Source organism: Acomys russatus, chromosome 1 (genome assembly GCF_903995435.1).
Source record: "Acomys russatus chromosome 1, mAcoRus1.1, whole genome shotgun sequence".
NCBI lineage: Eukaryota > Metazoa > Chordata > Mammalia > Rodentia > Muridae > Acomys > Acomys russatus.
This window is the reverse complement of record NC_067137.1, coordinates 120,981,366-121,006,495: the sequence shown is the minus strand read 5'-3', so window position 1 is coordinate 121,006,495 and position 25,130 is coordinate 120,981,366. Positions and strand designations below refer to the sequence as shown.

The 25,130-nt window shown below is 53.7% G+C and overlaps 1 protein-coding gene across 5 annotated transcripts in view; it reads right to left on the bottom strand.

Moving 5' to 3' along the window:
• Positions 1-1,585: 1,585 nt before the first annotated feature.
• The window catches only part of Mta1 (metastasis associated 1), a 38,758-nt gene continuing 15,213 nt past the window's right edge, over positions 1,586-25,130 (bottom strand). The window contains exons 3-21 of one of the 5 annotated variants that reach the window (XM_051152425.1): positions 21,396-21,489; positions 17,894-17,944; positions 17,202-17,328; positions 17,069-17,132; positions 14,405-14,522; positions 11,223-11,325; positions 10,458-10,557; positions 10,004-10,192; positions 7,951-8,025; positions 7,539-7,597; positions 7,123-7,238; positions 6,668-6,819; positions 6,376-6,565; positions 6,154-6,243; positions 4,922-5,074; positions 4,691-4,726; positions 2,254-2,285; positions 1,819-1,970; positions 1,586-1,740 (exon numbers count right to left, since the gene is read on the bottom strand). In XM_051152425.1, the coding sequence (XP_051008382.1) occupies positions 1,590-1,740; positions 1,819-1,970; positions 2,254-2,285; positions 4,691-4,726; positions 4,922-5,074; positions 6,154-6,243; positions 6,376-6,565; positions 6,668-6,819; positions 7,123-7,238; positions 7,539-7,597; positions 7,951-8,025; positions 10,004-10,192; positions 10,458-10,557; positions 11,223-11,325; positions 14,405-14,522; positions 17,069-17,132; positions 17,202-17,328; positions 17,894-17,944; positions 21,396-21,489 (2,052 nt within the window). In that variant the 3' untranslated portion in view covers positions 1,586-1,589. Of the gene's footprint in view, positions 1,741-1,818; positions 1,971-2,253; positions 2,286-4,690; positions 4,727-4,921; positions 5,075-6,153; positions 6,244-6,375; positions 6,566-6,667; positions 6,820-7,122; positions 7,239-7,538; positions 7,598-7,950; positions 8,026-10,003; positions 10,193-10,457; positions 10,558-11,222; positions 11,326-14,404; positions 14,523-17,068; positions 17,133-17,201; positions 17,329-17,893; positions 17,945-21,395; positions 21,490-25,130 lie in introns of those variants that run through there. The other 4 variants (XM_051152433.1, XM_051152442.1, XM_051152450.1 and 1 more) reach the window with 4 other exon arrangements.

The following is a 25,130-nucleotide window of genomic DNA, read 5'->3' as shown; positions in this document are numbered from 1 at the left end:
CCCTTGGTTTTCTGTCTTGGCCAGGACCTACCCAGTAATGCCAGTGCCCAGCCTGACTCGTGGAAAGGACAGTCTTTGGGGAAAGAACTTCTGCCTGAGCAGAGTTAAGCGAACTAGGGCAGAAGGGGCTCCATCTGCGCCTGGCTTGAGTTGACAGCCATGCTGCCTACAGACTCCTAGGAGCCCTTGAAGACCTGGGCATCCTAAAGCAGTGGAGGACAAAGTGGAGAGACCAGCAGCAACTGGGAGGAGCCCAATGACCCTAGGAAGATGGGTAGGGTAAATGTCACAGGCCTGTCCCAGACACCTGGCCTGTTACCCTGATAAGCCCCGTCACAGGCTCGGGGAAGCCAAGATACCCCTTATCTATACCCAAAGTGGAAGCATAAGTGATTTCTATTTTAATCCCCTGCCTGAGATTTCCACACACCACAGGCGCCCCAGCAGGGCGGAAGCCAAAACCCCCACTGTTCCCACAAAGGGTCTGGTTGACCCTTTTCTTGGCCAACTGAGGCCACAGCCTGAGGGATGATGGACAGCAGAGCCAGGCCTCCTCCTTCAGTGGCTGGCCAGGCCTGCACCTGTCTCTAGGCTTGCAAGGATAGGCGCAGGCAGAGATAGGATTTCTGAGCAGAAATATGAGCAAATTCTTGAGGAAAAAAAAAAAAAGCACACCTGTTAGGGCAGCACAGCCAGCCTGACAGCTGGGGCAGGGCTCTGCTGGGCATAGGAGGTAGATAGGCCCTGGACCCTGAGCTCATGTACCAAGCAGCCCCAGGTAACACTGGGAGGAAAAGGTGGTAGGGTCTCAGGCAAAGTCAGCTCGGGCTTGTGAGACAGTTTTAGCACAAATTCATCTAACATGGAGGTCGTCTGTGGCCAGTCCCTCCTGCCCCTCTTGGAAGGCCTGCAGTTACAGCCTGAGTGACCGCAGCAGAGCTGAGCAGCGTCTGCCTGCCCTGTGGCTGCTAGCCATGAGTCTGATGAGGGAGGTACTCCAGGTGTTGGAGCAGGTTGAGTTCAAGGCCCTAAACCAGGTGAGGAACTGGGAACAAAAGACACAGAAGGGCTTGCTGGGGTTTTCCTTTTTATGACATTTTTTTTCTTTGTTTTTGTTTAATAAGAAAATTACTTGAAAAGACAAGGGACCAACCCTGCCAGGCAGCTTGGCCGCTGCTGGCCGCACCAATCCTAACATTCCAGGTGTAAGTTACAGAGCTCAAGTTCATCTACAAAAAAAGTAATAAAAATAAAATTTAAAATGGCACCTTCAACAGAACACAACAAAACCTTAGAGCCCACCCCGGGCGAGAAGGCCCGCAGCACAGGGCCCAGGGCGTTCCTCATCTCTGCTCCAGCCAAAAAGTAAACACAAAGCTAAAAAAGACTCCTCGGTGTCTTGGAATAAGTTAGACCACACTTCTTCCCCCGCATGTCCACCAGAGGAGCAGTTTCTCTGCATGTGAGGGCGGGAGTTGGGGCACTACGGAAACAGAGGGTGGGGTGGGCAGCAGTCTGGTGGGGGAAGGGAGGCCACTTGGCCTCTGCAGGCCTCACTGGATACTCTGGGGCTGATGGAGGGCGACCGCCTAGTCCTCAATAACAATGGGCTCATCGTTGACTGGTGCAGGTGGGGGTGGCCGCAGCGGCAGGGCCTGGCTCTGGCGCAGGGCAATGGGTTTGTAGGGCCGGCGGGCAGCACGCTTGGTTTCTGAGGATGAAAGCAGCTTGCGGATTTTCCTGTGGGAAGAGGTGAGCCAGTGAAAAGCAGAAGGTGGCAGCTGAGGACCCCCATCCCATCTCAGGAAAGGCTCCAACCTGGTCTCCTCAGTGGCCATGTAAAACACATCATCTGGGGCATCGATCCAGTTCATTCTCCGCCGCTTGACTGGAGGCAGGGAGCCACCACGGATTAGGCGCACTTTGGTGGGGTAGGACTTCCCGTTGAGCAGGAGGTTCCGACTTGGTCCCTGTGGTGAACAAGAGGTATGAAGACAGGGAGACAGTGCCTTGACCTTACCTTACAACCCCCAAGGCAAGAGCCCGGCTTCCTAGTCAGCCAGGCCTTAAGGTTCCCTAGCCAACCCACCCAGCCCAGAGAGGGAGGCCCTGGAGGGCTGCTGAGGCCTGAATGCACTGGGCTGAGGTTCCCAGATGCTAGCCATGGCTCCTGGCTGGAGAATGGGGGCTACCTGAGCCCCTCCCCCAGCAGCTGGAGGAAGGTGTGCCAAATCTCTAGTTGCCCCTTCTTACCATGTGCCTGGTCTGCCCATGGTTTGCCAGACCTGATGAAAAAGAACACAGAGTGAGGCCAGAGCGGGGGTGGGGGGCAGAGGGCAGGGCATGTTCAGCACCCGCACTACCTGCCAATGCCTCCAAGCCCAGGCCATGAGGGTGGAGGTGGGGACGTACCATCTGAGGCCACCCCGTGCAGCCAAAGCCCACACCCAAGGGGCCTATAAGATGTTCTCAGCTAGCCCGGGTGGTCCAATAGCTCTGCCAAGCCTGAGGGCCACCTATATCCTGGCCAGCAGAAAATGAGGCAGTTTGGCAGTTTGGGCTCCAGGTAAGAGACCAGAGCCAAGACTGGTGAAGCCTGGTGTACACCAAGCAACAGCCTGAAGGGCTGTATATGCATCATCACTCCCATCTCTTCTTGGAGCAGCCACTGCCTGCCGGTTGCTCACACGCTAAAAGCAGATGCCAGGTGAGAAAAAGATGTCGGACGACAACACTCATGCTTGTAGACTGAGGGTCACTAGGATGAGGCTGAGAGGTAAAATCTAGGCTGTCACCCGACCCCAGCAGGAGTAGGATGACAGCCTCCCTGGTCTGCTGGCATGTATAAACATGTGTGCCAAACAGGTCTCTGCATGGCCTGGCCCCAAGCAGGGGACAAGACAGGACTCCTCTACCGTGCCTGGCTAGTGCCACTGGACCCCACAGCAATCTCTCAATCACCAAACACTTCTCATCAGAGATTTCCGGCTTAATTTTGTTTTGTTTTGTTTCGAGACAGGGTTTCTGTGTAGCCTTGGCTGTTCTGGACTCGCTTTGTAGACCAGGCTGGCCTCGAACTCACAGCAATCCACCTGCCTCTGCCTCCCAAGTGCTGGGATTAAAGGTGTGCACCACCACACCCGGCTCCCGCTTAATATTTTAAGACAGGGCCATAACATACACTCCAAACCTGGAACACAAGATCCTATCCTCAGTCTCCCAGTGCGGGGATCCCAGCCTGGACTGTCTCACCTCCATCTACCTGTCATCTGCCCCTACTCCAGAATCCTGGATCCAGCCTCCCTAGCAGCTCATTTAGCTCTCAGAGGCCCCAACTTCCTGGTCTGCAGCCCCCCAGGCAGGGACAGCTACTGGAGCCCCCAACCGTATGCCCACATAAAGTGCTATCACAGGAGCTACTTACCCAGGTAAGTGCCTGCCAGAGTGATGAGGTGGCAGAGAGAGAAGATACACACTAGAGTTAGGAGTGAGCCGCATGCACATGGCAGCTAAGCTGAAGGGCAGAGCAGCAGGCAGTATGGGGCAGGGGTTAGTGAGTTAAGAATCTAGGGTGCCAGGGGCCAGCGCCTTGCCCAGAGTTCCCATCTGCTCTGCATATGCAAGGGCCAGGCCTGAGGCCTACCACAGCACCACTGTAAGGTTGAGGCTGTCTCCAAGCAGCCAACCCGTTGTTGCTAGGCTAGTTCCAGTACTGAGACCTGGTCTACAATTTCAGGACAGCCACCTCTCTTGTGGCTAGATGCTCCGCCCTGGGAGCTGCCCAGACCACTCACAGGGCCAGTGAGTTCCCACTACATCCTGTAGGGTGCCCACTGCGGGACACACCACAGGTCTGCATGGGAGGCTTTGAAAAACTCAGCGGAAGTGAATAGCTCTTTATAGAAACCAGAAGCAAAGTCAGGGAAGGCCATGCCTGGGCCCCTGGACTAAGGTGTAGATAACACGGCCAGTTCCACAGCCACACAAAAGGGATATACCTGCTTGTATACCTGACAGTTGGCAACCTTCCAAAGCAACCTTGGGGGGTGGGGGTAGTCCTGAGGGAATAAGGTACAATTGGATGGCTTCTGCCCACTGCTACATCCTGGGCTCTTGTCCTGACAGCTGAGGAGGGGCCTGAACAGGCTCATGCTGGCTAGCTGGTATTTCTCAGCTACCCCCAGCCTTAAACACTGCCCCTCACATTGACATCCAAACTTGGTGCTGTCCCTCACACCCAGAGCAGGCTTGTGCCCCACAGCCCTTCCCCCATCAGCAGAGTCTGAGCTCATCCTCAGCAGATATGAAGGCCATATGTAAGTCCAGCCACCAACCCATTCCTACTGTCCCACCAGGCAGGGCACACAAAAATTGCAGGTAGCACTAACAGCCCTACAAGCAAGGCTGAAGGCATGCGAGCAGTCACAGCGCGACAGCAGTGGGGGCACCAGGGCCCTCGTGCAAGGACAGTCCACCCATGGCTCAGGCCAAGGGAGGGGGCCCAAGGGGTAATGGGCTTGCTACCAAGTGACAAGTCTACGACAGTATGAAAGTATGGGCTGTGGCCTGGGTCTGTGTGGACTGCCCCTGTACGTGCCCTGAACCGCCCAGTCTGCTAGTAGACAGCACACACAGGCATCACAACAGGACTCGGCCACAGCACCCCACCAGCGGCCGCCCCAGGCCTTACCCCTACTGGGCATCAAGAGGCGCTTCTTCATGTTGCCTGGCAGTGCCCAGGAACAGGAGAGAGAGGGAGAGAAAACACCATCAACTAAGAGCCAGTTGAATAGGAGTCACATGGAGCTCCAGGGTTAGCCATGGCCCTCAGTGGGCCTGACCTCCTCATAGGCCAGCCCTGCAGCTCCCAGCAGACCTGGCCTGGCCTCCTCACAGGGCCAGTGCTTTAGCTCAGACTCACCATCTACCCCATTGTGCTGCTCATAGCTCCTCTTGCCCAGGATAGTGGGAGAGCCATTGTTGATGACAGGGGTTGACTTGGCAGGGGTCAGGCTGCTGAGCACACTGGATGAACTCTTCACAGGGTCAGGCTTAGGGGGGCGGGGATGGGTCTCTGTGGGAACAGAAGAGGCAAGGGTGTGACTTAGAAGGCTCAATGCAGTACTAAAACCTTCCCAACCTAAAGCCCCATTGACAAGGCTGGAAGGAAGCAGTCGCTATGCTAGAGGCCAGGGCTACCTAGGGTATCTTCAGGAGGGGTGACAGCCAAGTAGAGCTTGAGCCCATTGCCTTGGACAAGAGAGCTGCTAAGTGTAAGAGTTTACAAGATGCAGACACAGTCCATAACATCAGACAGCCTCTACATCCAGGCCACCAGGGCTGATGGCAGAAGACTGGCTACTGGCCAGACACTGAGCGGCCTGGCTGGCCTTAGCTCAGCCTGCCCCACAGAAGGTGGGTCTTGGCAATAACCACAGCCTCCCATGGAACAAGGGCAGGGAAGGGGCAGGGCTGGCCCTGGGGGCCAGGTTCCAAGACAGGGAGTAAAGCCAGACACTTGTGTCTGCAATGAGCACGCTTTGTTTATGGTTCTGGAGTGTCCTTTCGAGAAGGCCTGCTGCCTCCGTGCTAGAGGACTGACGCAAGCACACTCACATCCTGCAAACAAGGGAGCCCAAGTATCTGACTCAACCCTCAAGATGTGCCATTTTAAAGTGGCCAGCAGGGATCGACAGTCCCAAAGCAAACAAGCAAGGAACTATCCCTACAAGGCTGCTGGCCAGATAAGCACCTTGGCCACCAAGGGTTCACAGAAGCCTGCAATGTTGTCTTACAGTTGGGGAGAGGCCTCCTTGCAGGCAGCAGGTGTCCACCCTGCCCTGGGGACTTGTTGGTTGGGTTGTACCTGGCATAAACTCTAGTCAGAAGTCAGGATTTGGGAGGCAGAGGCAGGGGGATCTCTGTGAGTTTAAGGCCAGTGTGGTCTACATAGTGAATCCAGGACAGGGCTATGTAGAGAGATCTTATATCAAACAAAAACCATCATCAGGACATAAAGACTCGGAGTGCCAGGGAGGTTAGAACCAAACGGTCTGGACTGGGGACTGTGGGTGCTCCTGAGCCTGGCACAGTGTTCCTAGAGGAGGTGCTAGCATCACACTTAGAACGCTATGTTCCAGCCTTCCAGCTTACCCAGATACCGGAGCACGGCCTCCAGGGGCTTCCGCACTACCTGCTTCAGCACCAGTGGGCTCTGGGAAGCCTCGGGCAACCGTGCTGTGCCTGTAGGAAGGCAAGGGAGGGTAAAGAGTTATGTTCCCCAAGAGCCAGGGCCCTCACCGTTACCCGAACCTGGACACTCCGCCTGAGTGTGGCTCCTGCTGGGCCCAAGAAAGTGCATGTGGGATGACTCACATTCAGCCTTGATTGCTGCACTGTTGATGGGCATGTAGGGGTGGCGTGCGGCATGCCATGGCCGTAGGATCTCACGGCACAAGCGCCGGGCAATGCGTGTCAACTTGGTAGTATGCAGGTAGAAGGCCTGCCTTGTCTTCATGGCAAATTTGGGGCTCCCACTGCTCCGAGCTGGGATGCCATGGGGACTCTGTGGAATGGGGAACACCGCCCCAACACAGCACTGTGACTGGAGGCCAAAGACCTGGGGCCTACATGCCGCAGGTGACAAGTATGGTTTTGTCCCGCTTACCATGTTATTGCGGTTTGGTCCCGGCCTCTCTCCATCTAACCGGGTTGGCATTTTCAAGCCACCATATTTCTTCCAATATGTCCAACAAGATGCGCAGAGGCGACACTGCATGTTAGGGGGACCCCAAGAATACCACTGGTAAGACTGTGTGGCTACGGACAACAAAGTTGGAAATAGACGGATTCTTAAGCAGAACCAACGGTGTAGAGAGCATCCCAGTGTCCCCACCACCACCACAGCCATCCCACCCCCTGAGGCAGGGCCAAAGTAGGTCCATCCACCTCATATTCCTGAGGAACTCTTCCAAACTACCCCACCACCACTACAGCCCCATTATGGTGAATCATTCCAGGTCTGGGCACAGGGGCCTTCAGAGGCCCCATGAGTACCACAGCCACGCAGTAGCATTCCCGTGGCCCCTGCTGCCCAGGGTGGGTGCCAGGTACAGCACTTACTGTAACAGCTCTCGCAGGCCCGGCCGGCCCCGGGGCTCTGGCCTGGTGTCCCTGTGCCATTCACTACACTGGCCTTGACACTGTTGACGCTGATCTGGTTTGGATTTGGCTTGTTACTGATGGAGGAGAAGGGTCAGTCACAGGTGCCCTGGGCTGTGTGTACCCAGCAGACATCCCAGTACCTGCTCCACTGTGCTGCAGCAGCCACAGCCCACGCTCATCATTAAACCCAGCCTAACTACAGGGCAAAAGGAGCTGACTCCTGATCCCTCCTCCCAGCTGAGCAAGCTCATGAAAAGGGGGGCGGAGGTCCTTCCACTTAGCTCAGGAGGCCGCCTGACTCCAGTGAATCCCAATAGCCCCACAGCCACCAACCACTCCCCACTGGCCCCCAGGAACACAAGGACAGGACTTACTAGTTGGGAATATAAACCTGCTTTAACTTGCTCTCTGCTTCAGCTGCTTTCAAACGTTTCTTAAAACAAAACAGAGGGTTCGGGAGGTCACCAGGCTGCCAGGGCAGCGGGGGACCACAGGGAGGACAACACCACTGTTTCTCCAGCACTGGCTCCCTTGGGAAGAACTTGAGAAAATTTGCATGGCCCTCCCTGACCACCCTGGGGCCAAGAAGTGGGGATACCAGGCTGGGCAGGTTCAGGAACATCCCTTCCCCCCGTCTGTGAGTCCTCTAGTGACCCTGGCTCCTTCCTCTTTGCCGCAGGGCTTAAGGGGAAGTCTTTGGGAAGATATGAACAAATGTAATGTTGCTATATGGGGCTGTGGGGAAGGACGGGGACAGGCGTGGTATGGAAGGGTGGGATGGCCCACCTGCTGGACGTATCTGTCGGTGGTCTTCCACATGTAGTAATACTCAATGATGCTGGTGAGCGATTTCCATGGGAGCTGGGGTGAGAAGGGCAATAGCATGGGTGGCAGGAACAGGAGTACTGCCCAAGTAGGCTAGGGAGTAGGGTACCACAGACAGGGCAGTGCTAGGGCATCGATGCTGCTCCCCCACTAACGGTACAACAGCAAGCCCCTCACCCCCGACTCAGTGGTAAACACAGCAAGCCCATAGAAAGTGCGTGGCTGACCTTCCCCTGAAAACCCAAGCTAAAGCAATGATCATTATGCCTAAGTCTGGGCCCTGAAGGAGATGACAAGACTAGATTGGCAGAACGGGTGGTCTTTCTTGCCCTCCTGCCTTCCACCATGAGCCAACGTAGCACAAAGGCTCTTGCCGAAAGCAGACCCTCGACCCTGGACTCCCCAGCTTCCAGACCAAGGACTGATGAATTGGCTGTGAAGGGCCCGTTCTCAGGGTTAGGATGAGAGGCCCCGCTCACCACCCACAGCTCCGTGCACTGGAAGCTGCAAGACTACCTGCCACACATTTGTGTCCTCCCCTCAGTATTTAGCTTCAGTGTTGAGTGCCTGAGGTGAGTCTTCTCTTTCAGCACACAGAGGTGTCTGGAGCTACAAGCCCTCTAACCCTGTCCCTTTCCCAGTGCCCAGGCCACAAGCCAAGTGACTCAACTTTAGTCTTCTCACCTCAAGCCACTGTTTAAAATGGCACTTTTAATTTTAAAGGGCTCATTAGGGTTGTTTGTTTGTTTTTGACAGTGGTAGGGATCAAACCCGGGGTCTCCCACTTGCAAGGCAAGCACTCTACCGCTAAGCTACACACCAAAGCTAGGACTTCAGTCTTTAAAGTTTAGCATGATGGTTATAAGATGTCACTTGTAAAGTTTGTTTCTTTAGGTTTATCAGTTTAATCTGATAATTTCCTGCACGCAGACCCATGACTGTATTTCATGGCATGGAGCTGTGCAAAGGCTGAGTGCTTGTAGAGCTGTTTCTGTACCTGGTTCACTCAATGCCCTGCCAGTCAGCCTTGCTCCCTACCAGGCGGCTCTGCAGCCCTTTCTTCTGAGTCTCTGACACACTCAGTTTACCTGCTGAGCTGGTCTAGAATATGCAGCTGCTCCAGGGCTGTCCCCCACTGGACTGACCAAATCCAGCCTTCCCTCAGAGCTATCGGCTCTGCTCTCTGCTGCGTTCCTCCTAGCCCATTCTTCAGACTCTACTTTTTGTCTAAAAGGGTTTAGCTCCCTTTATTTACTTTTTAAGACCAGTTACACGCTGGGCTGTCTAGAAGAAACTGTGAGTGCTGTGGGCCCTGGCAGTGACCTACACCTGGGCCTCCCAGGGCTGTTCCTTCAGGCCTCCTGTCTATGCCTACACCAGCACCCAGCATGCTCCCGGCTCTGCCTCCCTGTTTTGGGCTTGCTACTGAGTTGGTTTGTTTGTAGCAGTTTCTCACTGCTTCCCAGGCTGGCCTCAAACTCCTAAGCCTGCAGTCTCAGGGCTGCGGTTACAGGCAGGTCCACCATGCACAGTCTCACTATCGCTCTGCTGCTGCTGCTGCAATAGATTGCACAGTCCGCTCAGCAGCTCCTGGGTCCTGTAACCCACCTCCTCAAGGCTCTTGTGAAGGTGGCCCAGCTGCCTCACAGAGGCGCTCCTTCAGAGTGCCTGCAGGCCTTCAGTTAAGTTTAACACTATTTTGTCTTTTGGGGAGTTGGGAAGGTGTTGGGGGGCTCTGAGTGCTCAGGCCCTCTCACATTAAAGACCCTAAGACTTGCTGGAACTGCATGCAGGAGAGAGACTTAGCTTAGTTATGAACAAAACAAAAACAAGTTCAGGCTGATAAGTCTTGAGGACACTTCCAGGGGAACCTCCTCCACAGTTGTGTCCTAGCTCCACAGTAAGCTCCTTCCCACTCCTGGACTGAGAGGGCAGAGGCCTGGCCATAATAAGCACACACATCCTGGATGAGGTGGGGCCTGGCTAGACAGGCCCCAACTACTTAAGCACTCACAAAATCCTGTTGAATGTCTGTGAAATCTTTCCCGTATTTTTCCAATGCTTCTTCAAAAAGGTTGGCTTCTGATGCTGACCACTCCTCCATCTCATCCCTGCAGAGCACCGGCCCACCCTGAGGCACAAGGGCCGAGATGGCTTTGGAGATGTCATAGATGTTCTTGTGCAGTGTGTCCATGGCATGGAACTGCAAAACAGCAGGGCTCCCCTGGGTCCAGGCTGTCCCCGGGCCCTAAGGAGTATCTTCCTGCACCTGTGAAGTGACCCGCCCCCCACTCCTTGAGGTCTCAAGGTGACAATCTAGTAGCTGCCAGGGCCCCAAGATGGAACCCCTCCCTAACCCCTTAGCACCAGGGAGGCTGGAGTCCTCAGCTGCCTTGCTAGGATCCTCTGTGCCCAAGTGGGTGCTGGGCCCCAGAAGAAAGCATGGGAGGTGGCAGTGGCCCACTCACCAGGGTGATGTCTCGGGAGGCTGCTGCGGCACTCATGTGCAGGCTAGGCTGCCGCACGGAGCTGCTGCAATCCAGGGCCCGTGCAAAGGTGCCCACAGAGCTGGGGAGAAGGACAATCACTAACCACCAGAGCTGACCTAGAGGGATGGCCTCTACCAGGCAAGTCAGTGAGGGGCAGGACCAGGTGGAGCCTGGGTAGAGGGTGCATAAGCATCTTGGTAGCATGTGAGTCCCCATGTATGTAAATGAACCAGGGGGCAAGGAACATACAAAATGGGCCTCGATACTGGTTGAGAGAATTCTGTGAGCATGTGTGTGGCTGGTGAACTCTAAGCCTCACTGTCTGTGCAAATGTAGCCTGGCCCCCTCCACGGCCACACTGGGATTTGCCTGGACTTCAACTGCTCTGTAGGCTCAGCACAAACTGGGGCTGTACCTCCATCACTCAGTGTCGAGCTACCCACTCAGCCAGCTCTCTAGCTAGGTCCTAGCCACGTGCTGGGAGAAGCACCTGCCTATAATGCATACAGCCCCAATACAGCTCACAGTGGGAGGCGCGCAGTGAGGATACAGGGCCAGACACCCAGTAACACTTGCCACAGGATCCCTGGGACATTTGCAGGCGGGAAAGGCTGCATTCATACTTAGGGAAACAAAGAAAGACCATGGATTCCATGTTGGATATACAAAGTAAGGCTCCTTGTCCCCAAGACCCATGACAGTGCTCCAGGAAACAACCTGCTGGCCTCTATCTACTGGACTCACCGGGCCACCACGAGGAACTGGTCAATCTGCTTATCCACAAGAGGATTGTGGGCTTCCCACACCTTGGTCTCCAGTTTGGACTGATCTCGGCCATCCTCCTCACCTATGGGGCAGAAGTGTGGTTTAGTAAGAACAGCAAATGCTGTGAACAAGACTCCAGTGGAACCAGAGTCCGTTTGCTCCCCAGGCCCCATGGCACCATTTCTCCCCAGGTGATGGGAGGTGCTTGCTTGGAGGGGAGGCTGGCACACACACCCAACACTAGAGCTAGGAGTGGACTTAAGAAGGGAGTGAGGTACTCAGCCCAGGGAGTTAAGGGATAATCCCTAATGAAATAACCATATACTCAAGAGATTCTACAGCAGCTCTAGGAATCCTTAGGAGAATTGTCCCATGTGCCAGGCAAGGCCTGACTCCGGGGAAATGGCCAGAGGACAAATGCCACACCATCCATTGTCTGACTCTCCAGGAAAGGGCTACATTCATAATTTAATGACAGTATCAAGCTTCAAAGTCTGCATCAGATCCAATCAAGTCCCCTTTGGCCCTTGGCATCTGTGCACCATGTGGCCATGAACAGCCTCCACTTGAGACCCAGCAGAGGACTGGGTTCCAAGTCACGGCACTGAGCAAGCGCTCTAGCAGGACTGGGTGTCTCCCTGAACCTCTTGAAGCATTACTTCCTATGGTCCCTAATTCCAGGCCGAGCAGGACAAGGCAGGTCTTATGGTCAGCCAGCTAGAGCATGGGGCCTGAGCCATCAGGTGCTCTGGTGATCCAGAGCTGGATTCTATCAACTCCAGCCTGTGCAGCTCCAGCACAGTGGCATTTCCCCAGTGTGGTGGGTGGGTTTGTTTTGATGTGGATTGCACTTAATCCAGGGTCACAGGGTGCAATCCTTGGCATTCCAAGGTCCCCCAAACCAAGAGACTATTCATAGCAAATGATTTATTATAACTGCCTGGAACAAAGAATGCCGGTGGATCCCAACCCACATCACTCACTTTGAAATTTCCAACACAGTGAATGAAGGCAGTATTCAACTTCATATCATTCAAAACACAAACGCTAGAACTAGAGAGATGGTTTAGCAGTTAAGAGCATATATTGCTCTTCCAGAAGACCCAGGTTCAATTCCCAGTACCCCTACCTACTAGCTCATAAACACCTGTAACTTTAGCTCCAGGAGATCCAACACTTCTGGTCTTAATGAGAATCCCCGCTCCCAACACACACACACACACACACACACACACACACACACACACACACACACACACACACACACACACCCATATACACACACACACACAGCATATGTACACATGACAAAAAAAATATAACACTTCTGGTCTTCACGAGCACTCCCCCCAACACACACACATGACTAAATACAATTTTTAAGAGTGACACCATGGGGAAGCCCATTGCCCTTTGTGTCCAAAGGCTGCAGAGACTAGGAGGGAAAAGGCCACTGTGACTGGCTGGAGATTCCTGAGGTCTTGCTTTTTCCCACAAGCAGGCCCTACAGCTTGTAATACCAGCACTTGGGGAGGCAGAGGCAGGCAGGTCTTCGTGAATTTTAGTCTACAAAGCAAGTCCAAGACAGCCAAGGCTGTGCAGAGGCTGTACTCCCTGGGAGAGCGGTGGTGAAGAACAGGACTACAACAAAGATAAGGTGAAGGGAAGGGAAGGGCATGCAAAATGAAGTGCGCTTGCGCTGCACCAGGGCCAGAGCTATACCTGAGGCTGCGCACTGTGAGACAGCAGAACAGTAACAGCCCTGGAGACGAGCTCTCCCTTAGAACCTCAGTCCCAGCTGCGCCAGCAGTCACACGGCCCTGGGGACAGAGCCTGAGTGCTCTACTGGGAGACTACCTAGGAGGTCTTAATCCTTCTGCCAGGGCTGCTGAAAGAAGGAAGCTGTGGGAGGGGCCCGCAGGCTCTGGGTGTTAGGCCAGAACTGGTGGCTCGTATCAACCAGATCTGGTAGAGATAAAGGGTCCTAAAAAACCTAACAACCTGAGTTTGATCCCTGCTACCCACCATAGCAGGATGGAGGCAATCCTTATAGGGTGTCTCCTGACCACCAAACCCTTATACACAAATCAATCAATGAATGAATTAATCTATTATTACATTTAATAGGGAGGGAGGAGCTGGTGAGATGAATCAGTATACAAAGGTGCTGGCTGCCAAGTCTGAGTTCAATCTCCAGAACCCACATGCTAGGGGAGAACCGACACCTACAAATTGTTCTCAGACCTCCGCAAGTCTTGAATCCTGAGTCTCACATGGGGGAATGAGAAAATAGACTCCAGCAAGCTGTCTTCTGACCTCTATAAACACATGCTCAGACAGACAGACAGACAGGGACACACACACACACACACACACACACACACACACGAATGTAGAACTAATGAGACCGATGTGGTGGCTTGCTACTGTAATCTTAGCCCGATCAAGGCTAAGGGAAAAGGGAGACAAGGTCGGGTGGTTTTGCCTATATAAGTAAAATGAGACCCTGCTTCAAAAACCTGGGATGGATGCTGAGGAGATGGCTCAGTGGCTAATAGCACTGACTGCTCTCCCAGGGAACCTGAGTCCAACTCCCAAAACCCACAGGACAGCTCACAACCTCCTCTTCCCTTCTTTTCTTTTTGTGTTTTGTTTTGAGACAGGGTTTCTCTGTGTAGCCTTTGCTGTCCTGGACTCGCTTTGTAGATCAGGCTGGCCTCAAACTCAGAGCGATCCATCCACCTGCTTCTGCCTCCCTCAGTGCTGAGATTACTGGTGTGTGCAGTACACAACCTGGCCACAGGTCACAGGTCACAGGAAATTCAAGCCTTTTTCTGACCTCCATGGGCACTGCACAAATGTGGTGCACCAATATACATACAGGCAAAATATCCATAAACATAAATATAAATAAAGCAATAAAATAGATAAGGAACAAAGCTGGGGGGATGGCATGTGGCAGAATAAACGGTATAAAATCAAACTGATAACAGACTGCCAAAAAGAAGTCTGAGGAGCCACAGGTCTCAGCAGGCGGCTCTAGGGCTTGAGACTTGAGGCTGGATCCCAGTTCTACGGGGAAGGAGACTCCGGGCGAGCTGCAGCCTAGGCTGCAGCTACACCTCCGGCCCCCCTCCGCCATGGCCTAACCCGAATCTCACCTTCTTTCAGCAAGTCAGTGATGTCAGCCTGGTACCGGTTTCCTACACGAATCTCCCCTTTGTCAGCCAGAAGGGTCTTTTGCTGTGGGTCGTAGACTAGAGAATAGAAGAAGAAATCCTGAAAAACAACAAGAAAGAGGTGTCAGGCGAGTCTTCCAGCTGTGCCCAGCAAGCAAGCACAGCTCCGAGGGAGGGGTGTGGCTGGCCTGCCCCGCCCCTGCAGCAGCAGGAGTGACTGCTGCAGAGGGTGCTTGTCTGGTTAGGAACTCAAACGTTGATGAGCCCTGAGCTTGCCAGGGTCCCTAGGCACAACCCTCTCACAAAAGCCACCATCGTTCTGTCACAGCAAATATTTGACATTCAATTTATGATGGCGAGGCATAGCGATGCTTGCCTTTAATCCCAGCACTTGAGAGGCATAAGCAAGCAGAATCTGTGAGTTCGAGGCTAGCCAGTCTACATAGAGTTCCAGGACAATCAGGGCTACATAATGAAAACCTGTCTCAAACACTACCATTCCATGCCCAGGAGGAAAAAAAATCAACTTATGAGTGCAACAAAAACAAAACAAAAAACAAAAAAATCCCCAAGGTACCTGGGAATAAATTGTATAGGCTACAGGCAGGCAAACACATTGAGACGTACCAAGCACAGAGCTACACACCATTCCAGGATGCATCTTCATGGCTGACCCAGCTCTGTGCCTGGCCACCAGGCTGAAACTCACACAGCACAATCTTTCTCAACCTTTCTCTGTCTCAGGCTTTAGGCCCCACAACTCCGGTCCTAATCCTTCCGATCAACGTGGTGTTAGTTCTGAATTGTGGTCTTCTGGGCCCCACACCCTGGACGCTTGGTGCTCCCTCTGTTCACCATGCTCATGGCTGCCCCTGTGCTCCCTGCTCCCAGGCCTGATGCCCAGCTCTTCCTTAGCTCCTGGTCCTCACCTTCACACTCCAACCATGACTTGCAATTCCTCTCTTTTTCCCATTCTGCTTCCTGCTACCACTGACTAGCTCCTCTCAGGCACTGCATTGGAATGTTAGTCACCAAGGCCTGCCTGTCTCGGGGTCCAGAACACCCAGTGGATGGTGGCGCTGACCCACACCTGTCATTGTGGTCAGACCCCATACTGCTTCTTTGAATTTTAAAAAGCATGTGGCCTGTTTTGTGCTGAGTTTCACTAGTTGGAAGGTCTGGGTGGCCTGGTCATGCCAGGCATCCTCTCTGTCGGCTACTGCCTGGGATATGGCTACTCTTCATGGTGGAGTCTCTTGTTTCTTGAGATTTTGCCTGTGAAGACTCAGGCCTAGGCAAAGTAGGATTCTCAGAGGCTACTGGCAGTTAGGCCTGGTAGGCCACAGCTATACAGAACCCAGTAGATTAATTCAGTGTGCCTAATGAAGAAGTTAAAAAGCAGTCTCAGGCACGAAGGATGGCGAGGTGCCTAGCCAGTAGAAGCGGGAACCTGCTCCCTGCATCCTCCATCACGCAGGCATTGCACGTTTCCTAAACATCTGGATGGAAACCGTATCAAAGAGCACAGCAGCCTTACCACCTCGAGGCAGCAGCTGACTGGCTGACTGGCTGGCTGTGCCTTTGGCTCACAAATGCTTGCATCTTTTCCTTTTCTGCAGTTCCACCCTTCTCTACAGCTGTCAGCAGGGGTCCTGCCAGAGTCCCCTCTGCCCAGCAGAAACACTCCCAAGCAGCAACCACAGCCTCTGCTCTAGACTCCTGCACAGCCAGAAGGCCTTCATGGCTTCCTCCGAAGGCCCTGGCTGCCTGGGGAACTGAGAGTGCACATCTCATGGCTGCTCAGATTCCTAGTCACTTCTCAGCAGACCACTGTAACTGTGACTGCCCAGACTTGTGGCCCCAAAGGGCTCACGTAGCAACAGCTGAACCACAACACCCGACGGCTTCTGGTACACCCAGCGTGGGGCTGCAGCTGAGAATATGGCCCTGTCTAGCCCACCTGAGTACACGGACCCTCAGGCCACAGGGAATAAGCTGAGGCTGCAGCGCTCTAGAGGCTAGGTCTCAGGTGAGAGGCAGAGGGCAGGGGGAGGGGAGGATGCTGGTGTGAAATGGGGCACACCTGTTTCTTACCTGCCGACCGGTGCTCCTTCCTTTCACTGCCACATCTTCCAAGTAACTGACATGCCAGCCATCTAACTGCAGAGCCTGGCCTTTCTAGCAGTGGTACCCTATACAGTCCTATACAGCATGTTCAGGGACGTTGCTTCCCCAGAAACACTAGTTTCTTGGAGTAGCACCTAGTGGGTAATACCTAACTACGTGCAGGGTGACCCTGCCCCAAATGCAGCAATGCTCACCAAAGCCAGCAGCCATGGGGTCACTGTAGACTGTGGAGAGAGATGGTCTGTGTGGGCTTCTGCTTCCATATGTACAAGACAAGGTGACTCTCACCCCTGGAATCCTGGCTAGTGAGACTGAAGTGCTCACAACTCCAACCATTTATTCCCCCCAGGGTGGGCCCACACAGGGGTCACCTTGAAGGAATGCCTATGAATACCTGACATGACCAACAGGATCTAAACTTCTCTGAATCCTGGTGGCAGGGTCCTGTGGAAGGAGCTGCGGTGCGAGTACTAGGATAAGCAGCATGGCCAGGCCAGCGGACAATAGGATGGCCCTTACCTCACGCTCCAGGTAGGACTTGAGTGACTCGGTCTCATTGAGCAGGGTGACACTGCACTTGCCCCTGGAAGAGAGAATGGTAGGTGGAGGAAGAGCAGACAGCAAGGTGCCGGGTTCGAGCTGCGAGAACTACCTGATGTGGGTGGCAGGCAGGGACTCAAGCTGCCGAGAGAGGAATAGTTCCCGATGCCGCAGCTGGTGCTTAAGTTTCTCCGGCAGGTCCACCATCTCTGGATTTTCTACCTCTTCCTCCACTTCCCCTAGAGGACAAAGAGACCCTATCAGTAATCACCGAAGATGGAAGCTGACAGCCCTGGCCCCCAAGCTAGCCCTTCCTCGTGCAGGGCACCAAGCACAGGAGGGCCACTTCCTAGCCTAACACATTTCCTGCCCATTCCAAGGTGGCTCAGGAGCTCTGGGCAGGGCCCCACGGATGCCCTGGAAGCCTGGAATATAGGGGCGCAACAACAGGATGGGAAGATGAGGGCAGTGTTTGGACTGGCCTCAGAAGCAGCCGGCAGAGAGGCAGGAAGAACACGGGCACACTACATGTTCAGGACAGGAAGTGTCATCCGGCAGCCTGAGGCCAACAACCCCACAAAACTCAGTAGATGCCCTGCACAAGCAGGTCATCCCCCTAAAGCCTGAGCCACAGGCAAGGCTAGGCACAGGCTGACACAGGGAATCCTGGCCCTCAGCGGGCTGGCAGGGATGCAGGGATGGGCATGCAGGCAGCCCATCCAGGGTGCATCCACTCGTGTGTCGCCCGCCCCAGCCCAGGGACACAGACGCGAGGACACCCTCCTTGCAGAGGTCGGCTCTTACCTTCCTCGCCGGTGTCCGCCCCTGGTCCGGCTCTATAGCAGACTGACAGGGCTACATAACAGACAGACAGCGCCCAGATGGCAGGTTAGGGCCAGTGCCAGCGCTTGCTCCCTGCCCAGGGCCCGGACCGAGGAGGCATGGGGGCCACAGGCCTCCCAGTGGAGGACAAACCCCACCCAGCCAAAGACAGACTGTGTCACCTGACCGCTCCAGCGTTCACACTGCCCACCCACCTACAACCCACCCCTTTTCCAACTACTGCCTGAGACCCTTGGTATGTGCAGCTTCTGTCCACCAGTTAGGCTGCTCACACACACTGCACCAATCAGGAGCTAGTTCCTCCCCTAAATGGCAAGTACAGGAGTCAGGGGCCTCCAGACAAGACTGTCCAGACCTGAGCAAGAGAACAACAGGTCATCAGATGGAGGGTGCTGACAACTGGGAGAAGCTCAATATACCAATGTCAGAGCCAACACGTCAGGAGGCGTAGCTACTGCCCCCTACCCTGTATCAACAAAATACCCCTTTGCCTAGCTCCTCAAAGTGGGGAGTGTGGAATAGTGTGCACTATGATAACCCAGGCTTGCCTAGTGTGTCCAGCAGGGGTCCCCTGCTGACACCCACAGTTCCAGTAAGCCTGCCAGACATGGCTGCTCTCTGTTGCCCCCTTGTGGTGACTGGCACTTTTGGGAGGGGAATCCCTACCCTCTGGCACCCTTAGAACAAGGCCAGGGCTGGGAAGTGGATGTAGGTTTGTTTTCAGATCACTGGGTCCCACGAGCCTGGGGCATCTCCACAGAGCTTTTTCCTCCTAAACAAGAGGCAGACAGGTCTATCCAGAGCAACTCTTGCCCAGCAGCCAGGAGCTACGCACATACAGCCTGAGATGTCATAATTACATGAGGCCCAGCCACCAACCACTCACAGAGGTCAGCTTTTGTGTGTGCCCACTGTACTACACAGCACATCTAGGGGATGTAACCACGCCCTCAATGGTAGATGGACCTGTGGGCTGTATCAATGTCAGGTGCATGCCCCACCAACCCTGACACAGGCACTAAGTAGTTCCAGGATGCCCTCATTTCTTCTAGGCTTAAAGCAGGGCCAGACCCTATCATAGCTACATGCACAGCCTCTGGCTCCAGCTCTGCCTAGAGACCTCTCAAAGGGCAAATACTGGAGGCAAATGCACAGCCCCAACCCATACTCCGAGCCCAGAGCCCATCCCATGGCACCTCCAGTTACCTATGCTACACCCTAACTTGCTCTGGAGGGGACTTCGTAGAGGCCAGGCCACATTTCCCTATGTTGGCATCTGGAAGGGACGCCTGCTTCAGGTGTACCACAAGCTTCCTCTCTAAGGGCAGTGCTTGGCCAGACACACTCGCGGGGCATGAACTGGGAGCTAGAGGCAGGGCCCTCCCAGAGTCTCTAGCTCCTGTGGAATCATTACCCTGGCTACAGGGAGCTCTATGTAACCAGGAAGGAGGCAGCACCAGGGACCGGGGAACCCACCAGTCACAAGACAGGCCAAAGAGTCAGCCAGCAAACCCTGGTACCCTGAGGCCGCCTCTTGGGCTTGATGCAGAGCACAGGAGGTCTGGCCAGAGGTGCCCCATGCAGCTTTTCTGGGAGCATAGTCGGGGGCTCTGTAGACTCCCCGGTTCTGGGTAATGCTCCTGGAGTTCTTTGCATCTTCCCACCACACACCCTTCTCCACAAAGGCAGCAGCACATCGGGACATCTAGACAGCAGTGAGGGTCTGACTACACACTGGTCCTTACAGCAGGCCACTGCCCTACAGCAGACCACCCCCTCCACTGTGGTCCTTACAGCAGGCCACTGCCCTAGAGCAGACCACCCCCTCCACTGTGGTGGACACAAGATAACTCCAACTTTCTGGAGACTTGGGACCCACACCTGTAGGACCACAAGCCCTACAGCAGACCACCCCCTCCACTGTGGTCCTTACAGCAGGCCACTGCCCTACAGCAGACTACCCCCTCCACTGTGGTCCTTACAGCAGGCCACTGCCCTAGAGCAGACCACCCCCTCCACTGTGGTGGACACAAGATAACTCCAACTTTCTGGAGACTTGAGACCCACGCCTGTAGGACCACAAGCCTGTCGAACATTCACAATGCTGGGAGCACATGCACCTGGAGGCTAGAGGTCAAGGAGGCCAACTTTGTATCCAAAGGGTTCCTGAGCACAGGCCCTGGCCTAAAATGGGAGCTGCACTTTTATTTTGAAAGCAAAAACAAAAGGCTCCCAATGCTGTGCTAGTGAGTCACCCAGGGCTGCCTATAGGATGACAGGAACATCATCAGAAAACCAACCTTACTCTAAACTCAGCTCTGGCTCCTTCTTGCCCCACCCTAACTCTTGCTGGGGAAGGGAGCCAGTTCTGAACACCTGCCATGCAAACAGTCTTGCTTAGGAGAGGTTTCTAGGAGTCTCACCTGACTGGCAGCCACAAGGAGATTCTGGCTCCTGCAACCCTATTCTCACCTGTTAGGAATGGGGACAGTGTACATGCATATGTGCTACATGTGGGTCGTGTGTGTGTGTGTGTGTGTGTGTGTGTGTGTGTGTGTGTGTGTGTGAGAGAGAGAGAGAGAGAGAGAGAGAGAGAGAGAGAGAGAGAGAGAGACACAAATGGATGACACCTCCTGAACTCTTGACGGAGAAGTACCCTGGGAGCACAGTCCAGGCAACTCTGCTGCTCCAGGCAGCCTATAAGCATGGGACACCAGCAAGAGAGCGAGAGCACCCAGTGACCACAGCCTTAAAGTTCCCAAGCCCAGGCAGAGCCCCCAGGTGACCACAAGTACATGGCGGCTGGGAATGTCCCCAGGCCAAGCATCTAGAGCTCAGCAGTTGTCCAACATTCACACAGCTCTGCTCAATCCTGACAGCTAAGTGTACACAACATCACAGGTCTATGGGGGTTTACTTCAGTGAGAGGTCAGGCCCTAAGCATGAGGACCAGGCAAGGGTCCAGCAGGGAGACCAAGTGCCCCTTGGACCATGCTTATCAGGCTTGGGCTGGAGTTCCCTTGAGCAAGGAAGGTCTCTGTTTCTGGAAAAAAAAAAAAACAAAAAACAAAACTACCGAGGACACAGTATATATCTTCCATTATATTATAATAATCTGTCTCAAAGGCCGGGCAGTGACCACAGCCTCTGCTCTGGTCCAGCACCTTTCTTACCCTCTGCTCTATGGGCCTGAGCCAGGGTCCAGGTACACTAACATCCCAGGCAATCTGTAAGCATGGGACACCGGCAAGAGGCACGAAGAAAGATGCTTCACCCTTGCCCATGAGTAACCCAGACCCCAGAGATTATGCACTTGCACTGAGCCATAAAGGTATACCCAGGATCCAGCTACAGACAGGAGAAGACAAAGCAGGCCAGCAGAATGGCCTCAGTGAAGCCACGACCCAAGAGTGGGCCCTCAAGGGGACAGGCACATCACCCCAGGGGGAAGGCTGAGACTCACTTGCATGCTTGTCAGCCAGGGCGATGAGGCTGCTGGAAATGTCCCGCCTTCTGTAGAAACACACCACCTTGGCCTCCACATTCCCGTTGGCTGTCTGTAACAGCAAGGTAGAGGTGTCTGAGCAATGTACGCCCTAAAAGCAGCCTCGAGATAGGACTTAGTCCCCAAACCAACACATCCAAAGTCAGGTAAGTGTGACCAAAAGGGAATGCATGCTAGACTAGACACATAGATTGACTCCCCCCTACCCACCCAGTGACCTGGGCCCATGAGGTTCCACACTGGCTGCCAGGGCCCTACAGCCCTGCTTGCTTTACCAGAACTCCTAAGGCCAGCCTTGACACAGACTGCAACTACCCTGCCTCCTGTCTGGCTTGGCCTCCAACACTGTGCTCCACAGGGCAACCAGCAGTGGAGACCCACATCGCCAACAGGAACCATGAAGGTGGGACCTCAATCTTATGCATCAGCCTGAGTTCCTGTGACAATCCGCAAGCTGGCACTAGCAGAGACGGTTATATAACTAGTCAGGGGTCACATAACTGCTAAATGATGCAAGGCACCCTGTAATCCCAGCACTTGAGGCAAGAGCAAACAGATCTGTGTGTTCAAGACCAGCCTGGTCTATGTAGTGGAATCCGGGCAAGTCAGGCTACACAGTGAAGCCCCGTCTAAAGACTAATAATAAAATAATAATGTTGCAAATATGCAAGGTTATACCCCTAACTAGTGTTCCCACCTTGAGTGGGAAATGCATAAATTAAGTTCTATGCAAGACTTCTGTCTTCACTCCTGTTTATCCACCCTGCTCATCACTCACACTGGCATGCTTTGTGGACATCAGGTGTATCCAGAGCAATCACGCAACAGAACTCTACCTCTCCTATGATTAGGCCATCTTTCTATGGCCAGAAATTTCCCTGGGTGGCTCCTGTGTCTGCCAGGCCTCACCACGGTGAAGCGGTCCATGCAGTCTGAAGCAGTGACAACAGCTCCCACCCCAACATACCCACCTGAGCCCAAACTTCCACAGGTTCCTTCAGTACTGTAGGGTAGAATTCTCTGCACACAGCCCAATACCACAATACATATTTTAATGTTTTTTCTACCATTGTACTCTTTTTTTTTTCCCCTATTGCTGTGGACACAGTCTGGCTTATAGCTCCATGTTACATGGCAGAGGCGTCATGGTGTCAGAGGCGAGTCACATGGTCAGGAAGCAGCCTGATGAGTGGTGCTGCCAGCAGTGGCAGGTCTTCTCATTTCATTAACACATCGAGACAAGACTCCCAGGTGTACCCAGAGGGCAGTCTTACATGGCGTTCTAGACTCTGCCACACTGGCAGTACTAATCAATCATCACACACTCCTAATCACAGATAACTACAGGAACACACTGAGCCAACCCTGTGACGCGCCCCAACTTGCTCCCCATGTGCCAAATTCATGCTCGTTCACATGTCTTTATATACCTACCTGCTCACTTGACAACCATCACGGAATCCTTCAAGCAGCTAGCAGTGGGGTCCAGGAACAAATGTCAAGCTTTGATCCCTGGAGACTCTCCCACATCCCCTTTACGGATGTCTAAGATACGGCACTTGCCCCTCTTTGCTGGGATGGAGGTCGCACTGTGGTAGTGGACAGCTTCATGGCCTTCTGAGAGGCTGGCAGCTATGGTCATCTGTCCGTCTTCTACTGACACAGGGCTGGCATGACCTGCCTTCTCACAGTCATGGAGGATGCAGCTGGGTGCCCCTGTGATCTGCTTTTCCTCTAAACTCAGGAGTTCTTTTGTTGAGATGGTCTCACTAGCCCTGGAACTCACTATGTAAGCCAGGCTAGCCTCAAATGCAGAGCTCCACTTGTCCCTGTTTCCACACCTTCTATCCTTCCACATGACAGGACATACCTAAGAAGATCCTCAGCTCAGTCCTTTCTCCTCAGGTCACTCCTACTGCTGGTAGGACTCTTGTTTGCTGCAATTCCTCCTAAGTGGGTGTTGGGCTTTGGGAATACCTTTGGTTTTCTAATTTGTGTCCTAGTCTCTCTACTCCTGTCCTACTTCCTAGAAAGTACCCTCAGTTGTTACCCAATCTTCCCTTCTTGTTTCCACTTCTGGAAGTGACCACTGGCCACAGTGCCTGCCCATGCTCAGTACTGTACCCTCCTTTCTGAGGTCCTGGATTCTAACTTCTGCACTAAAAGCTTTTTCGAGCGTCCACAGGTGGCTTCGTCCAGGGTGTCATCACAGTGTGATCTGTCACGGAGCGTGGGGAAAGGAACCACACTCTGTTCAACATCGTGTTTTGGCTCCTAGGGGTGTCTTCTCATCCCCTTCCTGACGCCACAGGGAGAACTTGCCTCAACTGTACAGTGCCTACTCTTGCCCTAGGGTAGGACTCTGGCCAGTCAAGTTTGGTCAATACCCATGGTGGAAAGGGTACCTCCTCCCCCCAGATAGTCTGGGGGCACTGGAGCTCATCAACCTGTTTAGTAGGTGGGAGTGCTGCCTGTCTGTACATAGCTCTGATGTTCCCTTCCTAGGAAGCACCAGCTTGAAAACAGCTGTCAGCATCACCTGTCCCTAGAATCAGAAGTTTCTCATCACTGAAGGTACCTTTCATGTGTGTGCAATATGCTGGCTCTGGATGGCAGCCAGGGCTGTCAAGCAAGTCTTACAGCCTAGAGTTCCCTCACAGGCTGGAGATGAGAGGTAGACCACCACAGAGGCCCAAGGCCAAAGCAGAAGCCCAGATGGGAGCCCTATCCTTGCAACAATGGTCTAACATTGAGAGACTGAAAGGCTGGCCTACAGTTAGGACTCTGGGCCTGCCAGCTGAGCTCACAGCTCCATTACATGACATGTCCTCTACACTTGGCTTTGAGGTGGGTGAGGTTTATGCCAGATTGTCACTCAAAAAGATGGGGCTGGGGGCTGGAGAGATGGCTCAGCAGTTAAGAGCCCTGACTGCTCTTCCGGAGGTCATGAGTTCAATTCCCAGCAACTACACGGTGCCTCACATTCATCTATGATGTGATCTGATGCCCTCTTCTGGCCTGCAGGTGTACATGCAGACAAAGCATTCTATAAATAATAAATAAATAAATCTTTAAAAAAAAAATGGGGCCAATACTGCTACATATGCTGGGCCAAGGAACACCCTCACTGCAGAATGCAGGGGACACAGCCATACAGACTTGACCCACTCACTGCATCTGGGACACTCCTCTACAAGCCTGTGTGTTCATGTCCAAGTCTGTGCAACTGAAATGTATAAACGACACATTTGTGGACAGCCTGTTGACCCACAGCTGTAGCAGCCAACTACTTAGTCTGAAAGGTCCAGCCACTCAACCTATTGCCCTGCCTACTGCCAACTGCGGCTAGGGCCAATCATGGGGTACCTGTCAGGGCTCTGGTCCTAATTACATGAGAGTAAACACGACTGCCCACCTATGCCATGATAGGCCTCAGGCCTCCAGAAGCTCCCTGTATACTCCCAACACCTCCCCATGTGCATACATGGATATACAAACCCACTACTTGTCTCCAGGTTGGTAGCAGATGCTACAGAGGCAGCGTAAGACATCAGACAGCATAGCTTGAGCATCATGGGCCCCAAGGAGCTGGAAAGGCCAAACCTAGGCTTCCATCAAGGAGCCACCTGTGGGGTAACATCTGCCCTTGCCCTCCCTGTCCCATCTGATCCCAAGAAACTGAGGTCTAGGAAA